Raw genomic sequence first — 23,869 nt, 5'->3', positions numbered from 1 at the left:
AAGCCACTCGCGCAACCACTCGACAGCCCCTCGGCAACACACAGTTGCAAAAACAAAAGATCTCGCACATTTTTTTTTATCGATTGCTCTTTTTCTTGTTCATATTGTTCTCTTTTATTTATTACAACACACACAATAGACGTCTTAAGACTAGGCACAAAAAACTTTTTCAAGACGAAAAATAAAAAAAAAAAAATTCATTCGGAAAAAAAAATAGCTGCTTACTATTTACAAAAAAACATTTACAAAAATTTACAAAAATTCATTAAGCTACATTTTTAAATAGTTATAGTTATGAAAAAAAAGATATATATATATTTATATATATATATATATATATATATATATAAGATATACATATGTATTGTATATTTGTTTAATGCGAGACATTTACGTGGGGCAACTAAAAATGTGTGCTTGGATGCCAGGAGAGTCATCTCAAAATCTTCTCAGTTCAGTCACTTTGTCCACACACTTTGTCCCGTCGTAATCGCCGTCTGAGATCCAGCTTAACGCACACAAGGCGCTCATACATCCAGCGCCAACTCCTCATCATCCTCATCATCAACATCCTCCTCCTCCTCACCCTCAGCCTCGTCCACCTCCACGCCGACAGTTGGAGTCTCACCGCGTTCCAGCGTTTTGGCCGCAACTGCTGTCAGTGGCAGTGATGGTGGTGGTTGTTGTTCTTGATGTGGTGTCGCCTCCTCTGTCGCATGCTCCCGTCTAGGCGGCGGACTACCTGGATTCAGTGGCGGACTTGGCGTCTGCAAGCGCTGTCGACTGCTGCTGCTGCGCTCGTAATCCGCTTCGCTGTTGGCGCTCTGGCTGGTCGCCGGTGAGCGTTCACGTGGTGGCAGCGACGGTGGCGCATAATAGCCGCCCAGCATGGGCGCTCCACCAGGCGGTGGCGGCATGCCCGGCAGACCCATGCCTGGCGGCATCCGGCTGGGGTACATATAGCTCGCTGGCAGCGCTGGCTTCTGCAACGCGGCGGCTGCGGCCGCTTGCCGATAATAAATATCAATCGCCGAGGGAGGTGCACCGTGTGGCGATTGGGCAGCGGCGGCTGCCGCATACGGCCAGGCGCTCAAGTAGGGCGTGGCACTGCCGTACAGACGCTGAAACGCCGCATAGTTGCCAGCCTCGGCAAGCAGCTCCAGGCCAACAGCCGTTTGGCGCTTCCATTTGGTTCTGTGCACGCAAAAAGGACGAAAATGAATAATAAAAAAAAGCCACTCGATTAGTTGCGTGTGAGAAACCGCGACGAATGCTAAAAAAGAAATAAAATACAATAATAATATAAGGAACTATGAGGAATTGATCTAAGCCAAACTAATCCGCAATGGCTGCCAACTATTGTTCGCTATTAATCATTGCTCAAAATATGCCGACTCATGCCGCTGACTGCGCGTGTCCTGGCCGCCTGCTGTGTGGCGCAGCCGAGACGACTGCCGCTCGACGCTCTTTGCTATTATTGCTGTTTATATTTCGCACTTAATTGTTTTGTCATTTATCTTGCAGTCCCAAACGCTCACACGCCCACCAAAGCGCTGTAGGAGTCAAACGGAAAAAGAGAGAGTCCAGGTTGCGGCCTAATTGGCAAAGGCACGCCTGTGCAATGGATGCGAGAGTATCTTTGGCAAATCCTTTAATTGCATCTAGGCGCCAGCCACATCCCAAAGAAAACAACAACCAAAAAAAAAAAGAAGAAATATGCGAAACCTCGACCCCGATCCCTACAACGATCCCGACCCCGATCGGAGCTGAGCTGCAATTTTCGCACATTCATCGCATGCAGCTGTGAACATTTTTCAAAATTGATGAAAATACTCTATGGCCACTAATCATATTGACTTGGATCTACTTTGCGGGTTTTCAACTTGCAAACACCAAATCTTTGTTGTTTATGTTAATATGTAGTTCAAAGCAAATCTACTCTCTCTCAATTTATTTTCATAAATATTCAATTTATAGTCGGCATAAATTTAACTCTAAACGTGACTCAAAACGACGTGTGGAATAAACATACACTCAGAAAAAAAAACCAGCCTTAACTATACAAAATCTAAAATGAAAATTGCCTTGTAAACTAGAAAGTTATTTCACATTTATAATTTAGAAATGATTTCTAAATATGAAAGAAAATGTTCTACAAATTAGTTGAGCAGAGCAGAACAGAGCATTCACTAGTCGTTATGCACCAACTACAACATGCGAACCGTTCTCAATATCCGGTCCAGTGAGCGGCCTGGAAGATGCCGACGACTCTGTGGAATGAGTTTGTGTCGCTGCTTGAGTTTCTTGGTCGAGTTGCTGCTGCTTGTGCTGCTGCTGCTGCTGTTGCTATTTTTAATGCCCGACCAAATGTGACAAGTCATTGGGCAACAATTAAAAAAAAAAATGGGAAAATAAAATAAAAAGCTATTAAACGTAATAAGGCAGCGGCTTTGTCAGCTATTTTTAAACAGCAGCAGCTACGACAGCAGCGGTCGCGGCAAATGCTATTAGAAATCGAAGCGATTGAATAGCGGATGACGCCGAGTAGTGCCCCTGATAGGAAGCTGGCGAGTAAACGATATACGAAAGACTTAGGCAACAAACTTGCGACTTGAGTGGTGCGCACACAAAAAAAAAAAGAAAAAAACCAAAAAAAAAAACAAAGTAAACAACTCATTTAATAAACAGCAAAAGCATTTTACGACTCTTGCGCAAAATGCAGCAAATTAAGCAATCAGCATAAAAACAAAACGCATAAACCGCGCCAGCGTTGATTCCGAACCGGTCTTTGGGCCATTGGCGGGAGGGAACGTTTGCGAAGATAGGCCATTAAACCGAATTTTATTGGAAAAGTGCGCGAAGAAATGGGCGGTTCCATAAAAGGCGCTGATTAGCAACACACAGTCAGTTCTACTAATCTCCAACCAATTCCCCCCACCCCATCTGCTTGTGGTAAATTAGGCACGCTTGAAAGAGACCGCAACTCACCTGCGATTCTGGTACCAGGTCTTCACCTGGCAATCACTCAGCTCCAGTTTATTGGCCAGCTCCATGCGATCCTGAACACTCAGATATTTCTGCCGCTCAAACGATTTTTCCAGGGTCTGCAGTTGATGATCCGTGAAGGCGGTGCGCGCCTTGCGCTGCTTCTTGCTCAGGCTCATACTCAAATGGGAGTCGCTGTTGCCATTCTTTAGGCTGTCCTCGCCGTCATCGTCCTTGCCACCTGTTGGGCCAAGAAAAGCAACAAATTAAAAATATATAAAACAATGTTTCAATTTCAATTCAGTAGTCAATCATTTCTCTTGCAATCCCTCACACGCCAAATTTCTAGAGCATTTTAGTTTATGGCATGAGCACATGCAACATGAGATAACAACAATACAAGAACAATAACAAACTTGCTTTCAAGTTTGTTATTTCGCCTGGTGGCATGCCATTGCTAATTTGCAATTAAACACTTTATGAGCACAAATTACAACAACAACAACAGCCATACTTAGCTCTTAGCATTGTTTTTTGTGTGGAACGTGTGAAGCGAAGCTCAACAAATCGCAAAACGAATTACTCAAAACTTAATTACTCAAAATTCTACTCGTATCTAATTTATGATTTAATTCGAGTCTTTGAGATCCACTCACGAAAACTAAGCCAAGAATGAACCGTTTGTCAACACGGCAAAAACGATCTTAGCCAACATCTTTCTTTATATATTAACTGCATTTTCAATGTAAAAGTTGTAAGCTTTATACATATGTATATGCCAACCGCATAAAACTATTTATAGCTGATGTTTTGTTAAAGATTTAAAAAAAAAATAGATATATATTTGAATATAAATTATTGAGTTTTAATTATGTTTGAATCGAATCTAAAAAAACGTTGTTTGTATTTCTTAGATATGTTGCCAGGTAATCAAATTTAGAGTCACCATTTTAAAAATATTGCTAAAATACATATAAATATTTTAAATATAACGATCGATTAATAGGATTACTAAAGTAGATATAAATATCACTTTAATCATTTAACTATTTATAGAATTGTAATTAATTGTTTTGTATATTCTTCATTTGGATATTTTACTGATTACAGGGCATCGTTTAGTCTACATACAGTTAGTATATTCCTACATTCATTCTTGTAAAGCAATCCTTCTTTACACATGTTCAGTTCCCCTTTCGCCTGCCATTTTGAATAAATTACAAATATCTTCATGCAAAATCTTACGAGGCTCCCATGTTTCTCTCCCTCTCTATCTCCCTCTCTCTCTCTCGTTCTCTTTCAGTCTCTCTACGACTCTCACTCTCTCTCTCTCCCTCTCTCTCTCCCTCTCTCTCTCTCTCTCTCTGTGCCAGAATGTTTTTCTTGACATTATTACTATTTGCTTTTGCCATTATCGGCCAGACAAACACTTGACCATTTGAACGAAACCGGCTGCCATCAACTGCATCTTTTCACGTCAATGCAATCCTCTTTGCCACAGGCGCTGTCTGCTGTCCGTGTCCGTTCACCGCTCCCTACGCCAATCTGTGTTGACTGTTGTCACAAATAAAAACCGAATTGGCAAGTATATTCTTCAGTCGAGTTTTGGCCCGACTCGAAGAAACTTTGTATTAGAATAGTCGACCCGAGGTTCACGTAAAATATAAGTCAAAATTTTCCTTGAATATTACTTATTTAACCTAAAATCGACTTAAAAATTGGTGCATTTATTATTGTGAACAAATTTGATTAAAATTCATAAAATTCAGTTGTCTCACTGAATTAACTTCATTTAATTCGTACAAATATCATACATGTTATCAAATACTTTCTATATTTAGTACATCTGATATATATTTTAAGTGTTATTTTATATACCTTTCGTACACCTATGTGCTGCTACAGGGTATATAAAACCAGTCAACAGCTGTTCCCTCTGCTGCTGCCGCTGTCGCTGCCGTTGTTGTTGCTGTTGTTGTTGCGACTTGCGCTAGTCAAAAGTCAGCCAGCAAAACATTTCCGCAATATCTCAAACTCTCTCATAACTATACCCATAGTCCTCTCCCCCGCCCTCGCACGTACCCTGCACTCTTTGCATTAGTAATTAAGTGCTTGTGGCTAAACTGTATTAAACATGCTTAAGTGTGCAGACAACAACAACAGTAACAACAACAACAGTAACAACAACAACGTCGGTGGCAACTTCCTTCTGTCTTACTGACTGCCTCACTGACTGACTGTGTTGGCCAAGTTTCTGTTGTTGTTGCTGCAGTTGCACTTGATGTTGCTGTTGCCTTCGTCTGCATTTAATTGCGCATGGCAGCAACTCATTTACAATTGGCCTTTTTGCATTTTAATTAAAGTAACAACAACAACAATAACAACAACAACAGCTGCATCAACAGCAAAAACAACAACAACATTATTGCTTTGGCTCAGCTTTCTTTAGTTTTTTGTTGCTAAACGTTTATCAGCATTTTGATAATGTGCGCGCTTAAATGCAGTCAGCAACAACAACGGCAACGAAAATGTTAATGCTACTATAATGCTTGCATAACGGTAACGCGACTGTATGCATTAACATATAAGTATGTATAACAATGCATTACGTCTAGGATTTTCTTCTTCGCTCTTCTTGCGCTACATTTCCGAAAAACAACAAAAATCGCAAAAGCAAACGAAAGACTTAGGCAACGAACTTGTTGCTAAGAATATGTATGTGTGTGTGTGCGAGTGTGTGTTTTTTGCACTTTGTACATGCAGTTCTAATTATTGTTGTTGTTGCTGCTGCTGCTGCTAATTTTAGGGCCCACACGCTTCGCTTGGAAGCCACATTGAAGTTTAAGAAACGAAACGAAACGCAACAAAATATTAATTTCAATCAGGTAAAAAAAAAAAAAAAGAGACGAAGCGAACGAAGTGGAATGTGAGGTGAGGCAAGGCAAGGCAAAGCAAGGCGAGGATAGGAGAGGGAAGTGTGAGTGTGAGCGAGTGTCTGCATGTCGTAGCGGATCAGCACACAGTTCATTTGACAGATGTAGACTCAGCTGAGTAGCGACTCGAATCAAGCTTAGGCTCAATTTCAAACGCGCTGCGCGACGGCGAGATTCGAGGCGCTCCTCGTCGTCGTCCTCATTGTCGTCTTTCTTCATCGCATCCTGATCGATCCTGGCAACTGTCGCTCGCACGCGTCTCAAGTGACACGCGAGTGTCACCAAAGCCCAAAGATGAGCAACAAATTTGAGTTATGAACAACAATAACAACAACAAGAACAACAACAACAACACGAAGCGCATTCTTATTCTTGCTTTTGGGCTTCGATTAAGCCGTTAAAAGCTACGTTCTTTTTTTTTTGCAGCGTTAAAAATATATATATATATAATAAAGGGAAAAATAATCTGAGTTTTTTTCTTTCGTTGGTTTTTCTTTTCTTCTTGGCTTTTTTGTTTTTTGACTGCCTCGAAATCGACGCTCGCAGCGTGGGCTAAAATCTCGCCTCAATGGTGAAAGAGAATCGATACCCAGCTGATTAAAAGAGTGTGTGTCTGCGTGTGCGTGTGCGTGTGTGTGGGCTGTATGATGTGTGCTGTTGTTATTATTGGTGTTGCTGTGGCCAACACATTTATGGATTTTAAATTTCATTCATTTGGCTTGTGTCTCAAATCAAAACAAAATTTGTTGAATTGACAGCAACGCGGGGCGCATTTCTCTCTCTCTCTCTCTCTCTCCCCCTGTCTCTCTCCCTGTCTATTTATAAATACACATATATTATATACATACATACATTTTATTTATAAATGTTTGTATATATGTTGTGTGTGTGTTGCTTTGATTAATTTTAATTGATTTTGGCACAAGTCTAACGAAATTAGAAATGTGCGTGAAATTGCTGAGGATTCACAAAATTTGTTGAGAATTTAATTTATCGAAACGAATTCTTAATTATTTTAAACTTTAAACTCTAACGATTATCGTATCTATAGATTGGCTATGCAACTTTCTATATAAATGCATATTTGAAAAAAAATAAAATAAATTAAAGTAAAACTGCTCAACAAAATGTTTATTACTGTATTACGCTAAACGGATAAATAATTTCGGCTTTCAGTTCTTCTACAATGTTGAAGAAATAAGTCTACAAAGCATGTAATACATCCAGAGAAATTGTTATTAGAACACTTAAAGTCCAAGCATTATAATTTTTAAGTCTTGTGGAATATTCAAACAAACAATAATACCATATGAATACAGTATTTGCGTAATGCCTCCAATACAAAAACCTTAAGGGAATTAAAATCCATGCAACTTTCAACTTAATTAAAAAACAATTAATATTTGTATTTAAACAAAATTGCAATTGATTGCCTCTCAATTATTATGCATAATTATATTCAAATACATTTTTTCTTTTATTCTCCACACAATTAAATAAAAATCTGACGATATGTTTGACATGAACTTAACTTCAATGCTGCTTACATAAACAAATTCATATGAAATACTGGCAAAATTGAATTTGGGGCTCTCAATTGGCCGATGCCGATAAGTATCCGGACACTAAAGTAAATTATACTATATTGCAATATAATATTACCAGCACTTGTCACTCGCAGTTTTAATCGCTGACTATTTAACTGTCTGTTGGTTATGCTCTCTCTCTCTCTCTCTCTCTCTCTCTCTCTCTCTCTCTCTCGCTCTCGCTCTCATTCTCTGGCGCATGCTCTTTCTCGCTGTCTGGGATTGGAGAAACAACCTTTAAGGTGTGGGCTGCTACAACAACACACACTACTCACAACAATCGCGAAATAATTTCCAACGTGGGTTTCGACTATTTTATAGTAATTTGTCATAATTTGCATAACGTTTAAAAGCGCTTAACAAATAAATAATAATAGTGAAAATGGAAATGGAAAAAAAAATCATACAGCAGCAGCAGCAGCAACAACAACCACAGACAAAACTTCAAATTGAAGCACTGCTAATAGTAGCAGCAATAACAATAACAACCACAGCATTAAAAGTCATTATAATCAATTAAATTGTTGCATGCGAAAATTTGACATGGGGCGGGGCACATGGTGACAGGGTGACTAGGCAGTAGATAAGGTAAGGGGATCGGTGGGGAAGCAGGGCACGGTCTATTTGGGGCGATCTCTCTCTAGTCAAGGGAACCAAGTTGAGCCACTAATATCGCATCGTATATAAATAGCAACAATGTACATACATACATACATACATACATACATACATACAACTCTGATATGTTGGCCGTGCTACTAATTGTGTCGCAAACATGCTCGAAAAATGGCCAAATTAATAAACACTTTGTAGTACTTTGTTGCTAACTCGCTGCCACCCTCAGATTGGTATAAAAATGTATGTATGTACATGTATATATATATATATATAGATATATATATATATATATATATATAGATATATATATATATATATATATATATATATTTAACACTCAAACTTCACTCAGTTTTCTGAGTGCATCTATCTGTCTGTCCGTCTATCTTTCTGTCACTGTTCACCTGGCTGAGCCTGCTGCCCTTCTTGTTGCTGCTACTATCGCTGTTTAGCTGCGACATGTCTGGCTTTTCCTATGAGCGTTTGGTTTGCTTTCTTGTTATGTTTTATATTTATTTTATATTTTCAGCTTTGGCCACAAACCACATTTCTTGTTGTTATTGTAATACAGTAGGTTTTATATTAAAACCTAACTGCGTGTGATGACAATTAGCACAGGCGCTAAACCGAAAGTGGGAGCAAAATTTCAACATAACAACAACAAAAATTTAGCTTACAATCAAAAAGTGCTATCACTCAATAAGTACCCTTGTATTCATTACATAAATTTTATGAATGGAATAGTTGTGGACTTAGAACGGCTATGCTAACTAAACTTCCAGATTGGCGAGGAAAAATCTTACTCAAGGCTTGCTAGAACTCATTCAAGTAATAAACAAATAAACATTAAAAACTGAACGAATTGCTAAAGAACTGATATACTTATCTAAATCCATAATTTCTTTATACGAACTTATTTAGTTTTAGTCGAAACCATGCATTGATCAAAATTAAATATTTGATTTTAAATACATTTTATACCACATAAATGCTGGACTTCAGCAATATAAATCTTGGTAGACTATCGAAGGCGTTCATCCAACTAAAGAGTTAACTTATTGTTGGCTTTTTAAAAACTAGGCCTGTCATTTCTAAGTTACAAGCTAAATTTTTAAATATTTGAAGTTTATACAATTTTTCTCCATTTCTTTAAGAGATTGCCTCTTAAGAAATATAAAGTATTTTTGATCTTTTATAAGGCAAAAAGATTTCTGAATGCTAGGTTGATATTCAATTTAGGTATATTTTTTCTTCTAAGTTGGGAAGACGGAGAGTGGAATGGAAAGAAAAAGGGAGAAATTGGATTCTCTCTTTGCTTCCATTGAGAACTTCAACTTACCGCAATCATCGCTGTCGCTGTCGTCAATTGTGCTCGCCTGATCCCCGCTGATGCTGCTCCCGGTGCCGCCCAGCAGCAATCCGCTTGTATTGCCGTTATTATTGCTGCTGCTGCTGTTGTTGTTATTGTTGTTGTTGTTGTTGTTGCCATTGCTGTTGCTACTCCCACTTATATTGTTGTTGTTGTTGTTGTTGCTGCTGCTGCTGTTGCCGCTCAGCGAATGCAGCACAAGCGGCGAACGCGAGCGCTCATCCTGGCTCTCGTTGTGGCCAGTAGCAGCGGTGCCAAGCGGCACATTGGCGCCATGACGATGCAACGCCTCGAGGCGTTCCCGCTCCAGTTGCAGCTGGTGATGATGCGGATGCGCATGCGGATGCGGATGCGGATGATGGGCAAGCGGATGTTGCGAATGTGGGAGTTGCTGCCAATTGGAGCGAAGGAAAAAAATACAAAATAAGTTGAAATATGTGTATAGGCAATCAGACAAATCAATTTAATGCTAAAACCTTGCCCATTGACATCCTTGGTCCGAGTTTCTCTCAGAAAGTCCAAAGGTGCCCTCAAATAAACTTCTATGTTTATCTATACACCAGAAAATATCTTAAAATATCAATAGCTATTCCTAGTTACTGCAAGATACCAGAATACCAAAAGAAATTAATGCCTACAGCCAAATCATATTAACAAGAAGATGGAAAGTAGCACCCATGAGAAAGTTATTTATATTTATTATATTTGATAGGCAATTTATTTTGCTTATTAAAAATGGCAATAGGAAATATATGTGAATTTATTCGAGCACGTGAATGATTCCATATCTTAGACAAAACAAAAACAAATTCGATTAATAGTTTAAACCTATTTTTACGGAATAATATAGACAAATAGAAATAGTCAACATCTTCTATGCCACAACTTGCATAAACTTTAGCAAGATTAATTTATATATGTCGTATTATTAACATGATAGTAATGGGTGTTATCAGATTGGTTGGAATACAAGCTGTACAAGCTACCAATCCAAGTCTTCCTTGGCTAAAGACACACTAACATCAAAAACTTATCATTGTTGATTTTTAATTCCGTTAAACGAAGCACTCAATATGATTAAAATAAAACATAAAATGAATATTTGTATGGTTCTAATTATGACTGGCACAAAACACATAATCGAGAAATCGAAATAAATTAATAATAATCTGTCGCTTATAAAAATGCCTCAGGTCAAAAACTGTGATTGTTCACTTTATTGTTAGCTCAAAGCAAATCATTAAATGTTAACGTGATTATTGTTAATACAGATTTTTCTCGACACAATTCCCCCTGGCTTACCGTAGTCCATGGGGCTGTTCCATGGCAATCCTTAGCCAGAGGTGGCGATCCTTCGCGACCGGCCTGCCGCCCAAACCGATGTAGATGGGCGTGTGGATGCTGCTGCTGCTGCTGTTGTTGCTGTTGCTGCTGCAGTACCGCATAGTGGCTGGGCGGAAAATGGGCAAGCAGTGGCGCCACATGATGGTATTGCTCCCGTTCCCTCTCTCGCTCGCGCTCCCTCTCCCGTTCACGCTCAAAGCGCAACAGCTGCTGCTGCTGTGCCAAATAATGCTGCAGAGCAGCCTGCTGCTGCTGTTGGTGTTGCTGCTGCTGTGTCTGTTGCTGTTGCTGCTGCTGCGTCTGTTGCTGTTGCTGCTGGTGCTGATGGTGTTGCAGCGGCGGCGGCGGTGCATAGCAATCTTCGGATGGACTCGCCGAGCTCCGTCCGGCGGCGGCGGCCATTGCCGCTGCGGCAGCGGCAGCAGCTGCCGCAGCAGCCGCAGCACTGCCAGCCAAAATATCGGTGATCATGAAACGGGAACGTGGCGTCTGCGTGGATGATGGCGATGGCGTAAGGGTACCCGGTGTGTCCCCAACGGCTGCCGTAGTTGTGGACATTTCCGGTGGCATTGTGGTCATGTATATGGTGGCACAGACTCCTCTCTTCACTCCACTTGCCTATCTCGCGCACTGAGCTCTCGGCCAAAGCCTTTCAAAGCCCCTTTGCCGACGGCACAAAATCAAAATAATCAAACAACAACAAGAACAACAACAAAAAAAAATATAGTTGGAAAATTTCACGAATAATTTGTGTCAATTTGTGCTTTGGAACTCGCGCGTCTTTCTGCGTATATCTTATTATGATTATTATTATTATTATTATTCGTTGTACTTGAAATGAACGGTTGCTTTTATTCGACAAGACGAAAGCAGACGCGATGAGACGCGATGAGACGAGACGAGCCGAGACGGGTCCAACAAAAGCCGTAAGACAACCGCTCGCCTTTGGCTTTCAACCGAAACTGAGCTAAGCCAAAGCGGGCAACTGCTGCTGCTGCTGTTTGTGCTGCTTGTGCTGCTTCTGGCTGTTAGCGGCCAAAACAAAAACAGTTGAAAGCGTGGGGAGAGGGATAGAAAGAGAGGGCGCGAGAGAGAGAGAGGACAGCAAGCAGCAGGCAGCAGGCAGCAAACAAACAAAAACAAACCAGTCGAGGGCTAAGCGGCGCACCTGTCGTCGTCCCGCTCACACACGCACACACATCCGCATGCCGCGTGCTCTGCTCTCGCTGTCGTGGTGAGTTTCGCTTATTGTGTTGTTGTTGCCAAGTATTGCCTACATTTATTGGTCGTAATTGGCAGCAATTGACATTCATTAGGTTTCAATCAACGCCAGCGCTCTCTCTCACTCTCTCTCTTTCTCTCTCTCCCAGCTGGGTATGGTGGTGCGAGTGTGGTGAGTTGAGTACCTTTGGCAATGGCCGCGACGCGACAGTCCACATAACGGTTAGTTGATGTGCCATAAAATGTTTATGGCAACTTGAATGTGGTCGCTGTTGTTAATCATTATTGTTGCTGCTAGCTGCTAATTGTACTTAAGCTACACACGCTCAATGTGTTTGCTATAAGAACTGGATATCAATCAAATATATGTACTATATGTGCAACTTTTTATGGCAACTGCCTGAACCCAACACTCAAAACTTAGCTTGCTGTTGCTGGGATGCTGCAACCCCATTGTGACCAGCAGAAGCAAGTACAATTCAGCATCTGTAAGCTCCGCCCCAATAAACTGGTTAACAGACACACACACACACGCACACACACAGGAGCACACATCAACTGAGAGACTTGTGAGCATATAGCGCGCCTGCTCTAACACTCTTACGACAGGCTCTCTCTTTTATCCGTGCGTGTGTGCGTCTGTGTGTGTGTGTGTGTTGGTGTCTTTTGTTATTTTTGCGCTTGTTAACACTTTTTGTTTGGCATTTAAACAGTAAATTGGCAGCAGTTAAATGATGCCCTCTCTCTTGCTCTCTCTCTTTCGCTCGCATGCTATTCCCCTCCCATTCTCTCTCACTCTCGCTATTAACACATACACATGCACATGTATGTATGTATGTAGTTGTAGTTGTAATTTGTATTTTGTAGTTTGTAGTTGTAGTTGTAGTTGTAGTAGTTGCTTAGTATCGATGTCAATTTGCTGCCTAATGTGCAAGTGAATGACTCTGGCTACATAATATGGTAGCAAAGGATGGAGCCAGCTGGGAGAGTAGAGTTTCCACCTACCCAGTGGGTAGCCCCCTTAACTGGTGCCGAGCCAGACGCTCGGGGCGGAGGCTGCTACTGCTGCTGCTGCTGCTGCTGTTGCTGCTGCTGTTGCTGTTGATTTTGTTGCTGCTGTTGTTGTTATTGCTGCTGCTGCTGCTGCTGCTGTTGTTTTGATGATGGAGTTTTCGCTTCAGGCAACTGCAGTTGTTGTATGTGTTTTTCTGTGTGTGTGTGTGAGTGTGTGTAGTTACTTTTAAAAATGGCTTCATTACAAATGACAGCAATTGACAATTGCTATTGTTGTTGTGGTTGTGGTTGTTGTTGTTTTTACTGCTCACGCTGCTGTTGCGGATTACATTTATTGTTGCTTTGCATATAAATGCGTATTTTTATATGTATATGTATATGTATATGTATATGTGTGCAGAAATGTCTGTTGAGTTATCCTTGTTGTATTGCATTTAAAATAAAAATTGTATTTTCTTTTAATATGAATTTGTTTTCTTTTTTAATTACTTTTTAGGTCATTTTGCTATTTGATATAAGCTTAAATTTTGGTATTAAAAGACATACATTTATGTGTCAATAGTTCTAAAATGTTCGAGCTAGCATCACTAATAACTTTAAATAAAGTAAAATTTATAATTTAAATTAAGGATTACATTTTTTTCTGATATCAAATTTTGTGATGCTATTTGAAATTTTTAACTTTGTCCAAGAAACCTCTCTGCTGCTTTGTACTTAATCATAAATTTAAAATAAGTATCAGAGTGGAGTTGTTGAGCTACGCGTCTTCGAGACATTTATTACTCTGCATTTTGAATAAAATTTTGAAATAAAAGAAATTAATTTAAATATGTATTACAATGTCAATTGATAATTCACATGGAGCCAGCAAAACACATTTATAAATTATAAAAAGAGGTCACCAAACAAGAAACAAAAATCATCCATCAATTCTATAGAGGCAGTCCTTTTTTTAGCTTACAAATATAATATATAATTCCAGCAATTTGACATAAAATTATATAATAATAAGAACAAGATGTCTACGAAATCAGACAGTGAGGCTATTATAATTCTTTCGAAGTTAAAAGAATTATCGAATTAATTACCGAATAGATTTAAAATATATAGCGAAAAGATTCATTGTTCAATTTTACTTTAGTTCAAGTAGGTTGCACATTCTGTAAACTCTTCGAGAATTATTTGAAATCCATTAAAAAACATCAGAAAATGATATTATTATTAAATAAGTTATTTAAAGTCCACTAAATTAAAATCGATTATAAGCAAAATCGCAAAACTGCATTAGTAATTTTAAGCCAAACATATACAAAAAAGTAATGTTCAATCTTAAATTAAAGAAAATTTCTTGATTATAATTATATTATTTGCTGGTGGCCTTTAATATTTGGAATTAAATTAAATGTAATATAACTTATAGTTATAGTTATAGTATACATGTACATACGTCGCTTTGCAAGCGTTTCTTCTTGTTGTTTTTATTCCAAGCTTAACTTTCACTGCCGCCATTTTGTCGTGTGACTCTCTCATCAACATCCAAAACAGTTCATCTTCTTTTGGAGCTGCTCACTTAATAACTGCTCAGCCCACAACGAGGAGACAAATACACAAAAAACACAGACGCAATGGTAGTTCATTAAAAATTAAAAACAAAAAAAAAGTGAGAAATTTTTCACACTCGCACCATGCTCAAATGATTTAAAAAGACATTAAAAGTGACACATGAGCGCCGAAGGCATGAGGGTGCGGGTGGTGGTGGTGGTGGATGTGCGACTGTTTGGCCACTGATTGCGTCGACTCATTAAAGTCGGCTACAGAAATGCACAACTGGCCATTAATGTGATGATGGCAGGCAGGGATTGATGCTCGGTTGGTTAGTTGCGTGTAAATTTTCACACTGTTGACCAAGTTATTTTAATTAGGTTTTTGCCACACTCAGACGACGCAGAGAAAATGAAAACCACCCAACAACTCCACAGCACAGCCACCCACAATTTGCCGTGGGGTGAGCGGAGGATGCAGGGTGGTATAACCCCCTCGGGGATGCGCTTAAGTGGCTGTGGGATGGGCATGGATAGGCTTTGAAGGTGTCGTAACTGCACTCAGCTCGCCTGATTCTCGATAAAAGCCAGCTCAATGCTGCGAGGCCATCGAGAATGGGGTAAGGGGCAAGGGCAAGGGCAAGGGCAAGGGATAGAGGAAGAGGAAATCAAAGGGAAACGCTCCAACACAAACAAATTAAAAAGCACTTAACAGACAGAGCGAGCAGCAGCAGATGAGAGGCGAGGCGAGGCGAGACAAGGAGAGGAGAGGCAAGGCGGGGCGGGGCGAAGGTTGGGCAGCGACTCCTGCTCCTGATAGGCGCCGATGCTGATGCCGCTTTGCCACTTTGCCGCTTTGCGTGAGCTGCCAGCAAGGCTGAAGATCATTTAGAGGCTCTGTCAACGCCGCGAGCGGCAATGCGGCGATCTGTGCCGCTGCTGCTGCTGCTACGCTGCTGCAGCCCCGAGCCCGTAAATTTGGAGACTTTGGGTTGGCGTGTGGCGTCAGTCAAAGCGAATTCAAATTGCCCAAGTTAACATCCTGTTTTCGACTTCGGTTTGGGGCCCTGTTGCTTAATTGAGGTTTAACACAACATTTACCGCTTTTTGCTAATCGCCTTGATGCCGCCGCCGACGACGCCATCGCCTGCAAAGTCAAGGTGTGGCTATCCAGTTTCGAAATTCACCCACAGCCTCTGCTTCAGATCTAGGTGGCCGTATCGAAAACAAAACAAACCAAACCATACCAAACGAAACCAAATGAAACCCTCCCTGAACGTGATTTCATTCATAAAAATCGCGCTCTGTGTTTTCCTGTTTTCTGTTTCAATTTCGGCTTTTGGGTTTTGTTTCTATTTCTGTTTCTGTTTTTGGATTCGGATTCGGATTCGGCTTAATAACAACACGTCATGTCATTTCATTTTCGGCCAGGGTCTTGGACAGTGTTTTACTCTATGCAACGTCCCCCTAAGCCATTCTTCTCATCCACAAATATATATCAACGACCCGGCCCCAGTCCATCCGACCCCGGTTCTCCACAATTCCGATACCCATTCACAAATGTTTATCACGCAATGTCGCGACTGCGTTTTTAACCGCGTACGCGGCTCTTTTCATCAGCATTCGTCGATTATTATTGTTATTGTTGTTGTTGGTGTTGTTGCTGATGCTGTTGCTGATGCTGTTGTTGTTGCTGTTAGAGTTCGTGTTGTTGCCGAATCTCATATTATATTTATATTTAATAATATTGACGTTTGACCCTCGTTAGAATCAAAACGTTCATCTAATGAAATTTATTAATGCCTTAACGAAAATTTGATTTCTTCTGCATTTTTTTTATATCCATTACAAATTTGAAATCGAAATATATATTTATTTGGTATGCCTGTATATCGAATCAATCAATTCATCGACAAGAGTATCTTGAAAAAATCTTGTTTGCAAAAGAAATTTGGCTTTTTTTGCATTAATTTGTCTTGCAAGTGGAAAAAAAAAATCAAAGTATTGGAAGCCGTTGCTTGAAGCAGTTTAAAAATTGCAGTTGAAAATACTAAACAAATAAAGGAAGCCACACGATGCAATCGAGCTGGGCAAAGACACCAGGACTCACACAAACAGCTGAAATCACAATTGATTGAATTAGTCAGAATAAGATGGAGAAGAAAATAGTCGTGAATTTTGAAAATTCTCCATACTTTTGGCGCCATGGGTAACTCAGCTTATTATTCTAAAAGTCTATTTCAAAAACGGAAAGTGTCTTTCTAAAAATCAGGGCTTTCCTGTCCTTAATTCCACGGTACATTTTTCTGAAGATTACAAAAAAAAAGTATGTGCGATTTTCGAAATTTCAAGGAATTTTTTTTGTTTTGTTTGTGTTTTGATTGTTAAAAGTTCCGCAAATATACGAGCCCACGAGACACCGACAGTGATTTTTGATTTTATCCAAGAATTGGGGTTGATGGAAGAACTAAATTCTCAGAAGGGGCACAAAAGATCGAATATATCGCAATGCATATGTAATAATTATTAATGGGAAATGTTGTTCTTAAGATTTTTAGCACTTGTCATATATTGTAATCAGAGATTGTATTAGTCGACCTGCTGACCTGACAGAAATGCGATTAAAATATGCATCTATGCTAATTAATGACATATTATGGAAAGCAAGCAAAACGTTTAAAATTTAAGTGCAAAATTATTGTAAACAATTGACCAACCGATTTACTAAGTGGATGCCATAAAACGTATGTTACAAAACAACATCAATTCCTACATTGAGTCCGAATTCAAATTCAAACGTTTTTCATTTCTTTACAAATTTGGTGAATTTATTTATGCGTGTGCGTTGGAAGCGATTCGACTATATCTTATCGCTAGTTATATATCACGATGACAAAACAAAGAGCGACCAACAAAGACCAAGACAAAATCATACAAACTTTAACAGCAATAACAAAAGCCAAAGCACACACGAACACAAACACAAACACACTCAAAGTTGTTCATTTCTTGTGGCTTTCTGCTGTCACTGGTCTCCTCTATCAGCCAAATGGGCCGAGACCAATGACAGCAACAACAATAACAATAGGAAGAGTAACAGGCGCTGAGTTGAAGACGATAAATGTGCCAAGTTTTATGCTAATTTTGGGCCTTATTTCTATGTATGTACATACATATGTGATGTGATGTGTAAAAGACCCGATAGATACAGATAGATAGATATATGGGATGCATAAAAACTGAACCGAATGATGCGACAAGCAAACAAATAGAAATCAAATTAAATCAATTTAAATATGGCATAAAATAAAAGTACAAAATCATGTATGTCTAAAAGGCGACAACAAATGCAAATTAGGAAGAGACTTGGTATACTTCAGTGATGAGCTCGAAACGAAGGTCCAGCAAAAAGTTGCCGGAATGGGCTGCTTCGCTAAAGGACTTTTAATACTGCCGTCTGCCTAGATACTTTTATTATAAAACACTGTAAAGAAAGTTTTGTATCTTGTTTTTTAAGTAATTTTCAATTTTAAGCTTACTAAAACTAGCTATTAAACATATTAAATCGATTGAAAAATAGGTTTCTGTTTTGCACATTCAAATTTAAAAAAAGTAATTATGTAAGTATATAAATAAGTAAGTATATAATAATAATGAAAGGCATGTCTTTAAGCTGTTGGTATCTTATTTATATTTATAAATATATACACCGTTATATATATATTTATGTTATTACTAATGCATATGAGCTAATATTTCAATATATTTTCTTTTAAGAGTAGACTGTATCCCCTTCCCCTCTGCCCATCCAGCTTGCTCTCTATCGGTGAGATAAGGCGAATTTATATGAAATTAATTGAGTTTATATTTATCGCCACACTAAACCGCCGCAATTGCCACATTCGCTGCACAATTTGTGATATTAATTTACAACTGGAGTCGAGTTTCGAGAACTGCACTTTAAATGCGCATAAAACGCGTCAAGCAGCGCTAATTATGTCCAAATGACAACGACAACAACGCAACTAAGCACCAATCTAAAGGAGACACACACACACACACACACACAAGACCACATAGGCACACACACGCAGAGACACACACAGTCCACCCCTTCACATGCCACCCACTAAAATGAGTTGATTGTCACATGCAACAGATAAGTTAAAAGTGCAACTCTCCTCTTGCCACAAAACAAGCTGCTGCATAAATCGCAGCACTCGCTCAAAATCTTATCGCAAGAACACATCAAAAGTCAAAGTTTTTGCTTAACAGCAACACGGCACCAGCAACAACAATAGCAACAACACCAGCAACAACAACAGCACCAACAAAAGCCTCCATTCGACAATATTTTTCATGCTAAAAGACTTTTAAGCTGTCAACGACGGCGCTCATAAAAATCGACCACCAAACTGGACAGCCGGACAACTTGGTAACTTTGCCAAGTTTGCCAAGTTGCCCAACTGCTGCCCAACAGCGTCAAACTGTCTGCCATTGTTTCATGCATTTAATGTGCCTCGGACGGAGCAGACTGACCGAACTCGTCCCAGACTACTAACCATGTCCAGATGTCCAAAGATCAGCGTCCAAAGTGGAGGAGTCCATTGTCCGACACAGTTGTGTCTAAGTTCTTTAACGCAAAATAAAATCCCAAATGCAATCTACAAATGTGAATTGTCAAAACACTGTGGACACTTAAATATATATGTACATATTGATCAACCCAACCCACAATTACAAATTTTTCATCAAAGCTCATAAGTAACATCAATAAAATCAGACAAAATAAATATAAAAGATTATGACACCATTCACACAACTAGAGAACTTGATTTGAAGCAGTTGGTGCACTTTATATAATAGTACATTTTTCTGAATAAATTATTGTACACAATAAATAATATCTACGCAGACCACTGGCGACTAATTTTTTTCTTCTTCTATTTTCCTATTTTGCATATTTTTTATATTTTCATTTTGTGAAGAGACTATAAGCTACCATAAATTGCATTTAAAAAAGTTTAGCAAAAAATAGATAGAAGTTCGAATCTAGTATTGACATCTGTGAGTTATCTTTATTTCTGCTAGTTTTTAGTTTAATTGCAAAAATATGCTTATTTATTCAGCTGCTGCTTTGTTTAGTTTCAACATTTCGTGCAGTGACTGCATTTATCGAAAGTTTTTCGGTTTCATTTCGATACTTGATAATGCTTTCAAATGAATAAATGAAAAACAAAAACAAGCAATTTACAAAACAACTGAATTTGCCTTTGTGCTTCATAGCTCTCTCAAAACCAATAAACATTTTATAACATTGTTTTGAATTTGCTGTGAAAAATATTGTTTTCAATGTTGCACCCAAAAAAATCCAACAGAAAGATTTTTCGAAACTTTATTGCAAAAGCCAAATAAAATAATGTCAGATAAAACGCAAATATCCCAGCTATATGGGCTCAGAAATAAAATCATTCTGATATTTAAAAAATCGTCCTGATAAATAACAAGATTTTTCTAGATTTTATTTAAAAAATATGTTTATTTTATACAGAAAATATTTTATAACGTAAAAAAGGCATACTCTTATTTATAGAAACAATTTCTTTCAGAAATTCAGAAAATAGTAATGAAATTTGCTCCCTCAACTGCGTTTGAGTAGAGTAGGTTTGCCTACTGCCCAATTTAAATGCTATTTATAAATTGGCTTGTCAAAAATGAGACTCTAAATCAAATCTAATTGACCAATCTTTAATTTTAAGTTGGGCTCTATTATTGCAAGTGAATGTGACAGAAACAGCTAAGTCAGATTTCAAATGCACAAGTCTTTCAGTGTTCATCACGAGATTTATATGATCTTGCTTGATGGAAAAACGGTTAAGATTGTATTGGAGTTGTGCTAAAAAGATGAGCCATCTTCCTGAAATCAACAATTACAGTAACATCAATCGATCATAAATGTGGTATAAGATTTTCGAAATATTGTCTTTAACCTGTGATTGTGATTGGATTCTTGTGAACGTTTATTCAACTGACATGAGCAATATTTTCTACGATCACTATTTCTACATTAGGATGCGTCATAATACATGTATGGATATAATTTATCATTTATTTCAATTATTTTCTAAATTGCACAGAATAAGCTTTTTTTGGAGTAGTATTTTTCTGTTGCCCATTTTATCTACCATTCTTCCTCTCTCCCAGTCTCCTCACAATTTTCCACTCAAGGATGTAACAAGTTGCCATCAACACGCGCCTATTGCAGAATGACTGCATGTGTGTGTGTGTGTGTGTGCGGACGGGAATGGGGATGGGGGTGGTGGGTGGTGGGTGGATATATGTGCGTGTAAAATATGTCGACAATTGCCAATGGCTGCTTGTAATTCCCAATCTATGAATAACAAATAGGCCCGTGCCAGGCAACCGGCGCCAGGCCCCCAAGCAAACTAAGGAATTTGATGACTGCAGAACAGTGTCGCATGGCAAGGGGTGGAAAAGGGCAAAGATGACTGTTGCTGCGAAATCAAATCATAATCTGAATTTTAAAGCAACCGAGATGGCAAGAATATTGTTGTTATTGGTTGTTGTTGAATAGGCAAATGCAATTTTCCAGCACGTTGTTACATGAAACGTTTGCCATCGCCTTGTTGTCATTGGGGCAGAGTTCATGATGAGTGTATGTGTGTGTTTCTGTATGTGTGTGTGTGAGGGGGGCGAAAAGGAAATGGCGTCGCCGTTCTTATGAGTATGCTACGAATCATTTGCTTGTTGCTGTGTGGGTGTAAATGAGATGGCATGCATTATGATATAGGACTTACGCTTTGACGCCTTTTGATTTGATTGTTGATATGACATCAGTGGCACGCCCCTCACACCTTTCCCCTCCCCTTCCCTCCTGCACACACCGTTGCAGTGTAGCAGTAGGAATCCCTCAGGCGTGTGCGCCATTTGTAATTCAAGTCAAAAGGCAGCAAAAATAGCAATGTTGTTGCGAAAGACTACAGGATTATAATTTCTTTTCCGTTTCAATGCATTTCATTTCCGTGCACAACGCACGAGCTAACACAGACACACACACACACACACACACATACACACATACATATATATATATATATATATATATATATATACAAATGGTAAGTCTGACGCACTTGTGTGCTTTGCATTTTTGACTCAATTATAATTTTTCATGCAAAAATGAGTGCCGAGTGGGGCAGTCAACATAAGTAACGATACTTGTAATCTGATTACATAACGTGATCAAATTAAAATGCATACAGTTATTCATATTAGATACGATAGACACCATCACACAAACCCACACACACACACACACACAACATCTGCCTCTCATGTGTGTGTAATTTCAAATGGAATCTCAATGAAATGCATGTTTTTGTATTTCCATCAATATCTGTACGATAAAATGTCATAAGTTGAAACAAGTAAGAATGCTCTAAGCGAGATTACTCAACGAAAAAATATCCTATTTAAATTTGAAGTAAACTTCAACTGCGAATATATATATATATATAATGGACATAAATTACAAATCAGCATCACAAGTCAATTCATTAATGTTAGGTTCATACATTCAGTCAGTGTTATATTTTGGTTTGCATTGTAAAACCCCCCAATCCCCACATCTTCAATGATGAATAAAGATTTCTCATTAATCAAAAGATGCAATTTTCTGCACGCACAAAAATTAGCAACAAGAAAAACATATTTTCAGGCTGCAAAATTTGAGGTTGAAAGACTCTAAAATTGTAAAGCATATTCTTAGGATGAACTATATAATCGAAAACTAGTATTATGTAAAAATATATTAACCAATCTACCAATTACAGAATATATATAAACATTAATTAAACAATGCCTCTTATAATCTAAGCCTTTATTATGAATGTGAATCTGTATACACTGGCAAATGAGCCAAGACATAGATATAGGGAAAACTATCCAATCAAGTTTAGTGACTGTACTACTCAAGAACATAAAATATTTGAAGGAGAGCATAGTTATATTAACTGCATCAAAAACAATCAATTCATTCCGCATTTTGCAGCGGATTATGGAACAATTCTTTTAATTGTAATATTAACAATGTTCGCTATTGCTTACGCTCTAAGATTAATTGAAGAAAATCAAATTCGTGAATTGGTTAAAACTGTGCAAAAATAAGATTCGCTTAGGAAAGGGAGAGTTGGCATCGTAATTCTGTCTGTTCCCGTTCCCCAACCCAATCCATATCCAATACCAATATCGGGCGATATTATAAGAAGCCTTCCCAATCAGTTTAAGAGTAGGAATAGATATAAGTACCTTGCCAGCATGCTATTGCTAGTCTTGTCTCTATAATTGTGATTCCTCATTCTCTGCGGTCCCTTAAGACCTCAACACAAAGCTGCCACCAGATCAAAAATACTACAACAACAATCGATAGGCCTCGAACCATACCCCAATGCTACAAAACTATCTTTTGCATATACTATTGAGACGAACAAAGATCGGCTTACAAACGCTGGCGGTGCTCCCATATGATTTATATATTTATTGCCGAGCGACTCATGTGTATTTAATTTCCAGTGGGGCAGCACTGGCATCGGTGTTTACACAACCTGGTCACTCAAAATTCGTTACTATATTTTCGCTTGAAACGAGTCAGCAACTTATAGCTGCGATTGCACTCTGAATGCAAGTCTAGAAAAGTCTTGAAAAATCATGCGCCAATTAAAATGATGAGTCAATGGATGCGGCAATGGATTGCGTAGAGACTCCCAATCAGTTGAATTCACTTCTAGGCAAGGCGATGATTCTCGCAGAGAAGCCTCTTCTTGTTGTGAATCGCGACGTGCTTTATTCCCACTCTTTAGTATGGGGTAGAAGTGTTTATAAATTATGATGGGCATCAGTAGAAAAAAAAAACAAAGATTTGCTTCAATAATATAGCGCGTTATACCGTCAAGCATCATGCGCCTGTTTAAAATTAGCTGATTTCGATTTTATAGACCTGATGAAATTCTAAACGCCGTCTTTCTTACTCAGACTTTTGTATACCAAAGAACACACTTATCTCTCCAACTAACTAAGATTTACTATATCCACACAACTACTAACAACATTGTCAACTTCAGACACATGACTCTAAATTCTGAAAGTCATTATCTGAGACCAACTTTCGCAAAATTAAGAAAAATTAAACTTAAATCAATCCTTAAGGAAAATTCATGAATGTGATAAAAAGGAATATTA

General features: G+C 38.7%; 1 protein-coding gene across 1 annotated transcript; it reads right to left on the bottom strand.

The window, feature by feature from the left end:
• Positions 1–372: 372 nt before the first annotated feature.
• LOC6565586 (homeobox protein B-H2) lies at positions 373–11,544 on the bottom strand. Its single transcript, XM_001992665.2, has 4 exons — positions 10,794–11,544; positions 9,462–9,882; positions 2,989–3,226; positions 373–1,194 (listed from the first exon to the last, which is right to left on the bottom strand). Exons 1-4 carry the CDS (start codon positions 11,412–11,414, stop codon positions 528–530), a joined length of 1,947 nt encoding a protein of 648 aa, XP_001992701.1. The 5' UTR covers positions 11,415–11,544; the 3' UTR covers positions 373–527.
• Positions 11,545–23,869: the final 12,325 nt, after the last annotated feature.

The sequence above is a fragment of the Drosophila grimshawi genome, unplaced genomic scaffold (genome assembly GCF_018153295.1).
Source record: "Drosophila grimshawi isolate 15287-2541.00 unplaced genomic scaffold, ASM1815329v1 contig_848, whole genome shotgun sequence".
Taxonomy (NCBI): Eukaryota; Metazoa; Arthropoda; class Insecta; order Diptera; family Drosophilidae; genus Drosophila; species Drosophila grimshawi.
The sequence above is the reverse complement of the archived record's forward strand: the minus strand, read 5'-3'. Positions and strand labels throughout refer to the sequence as shown.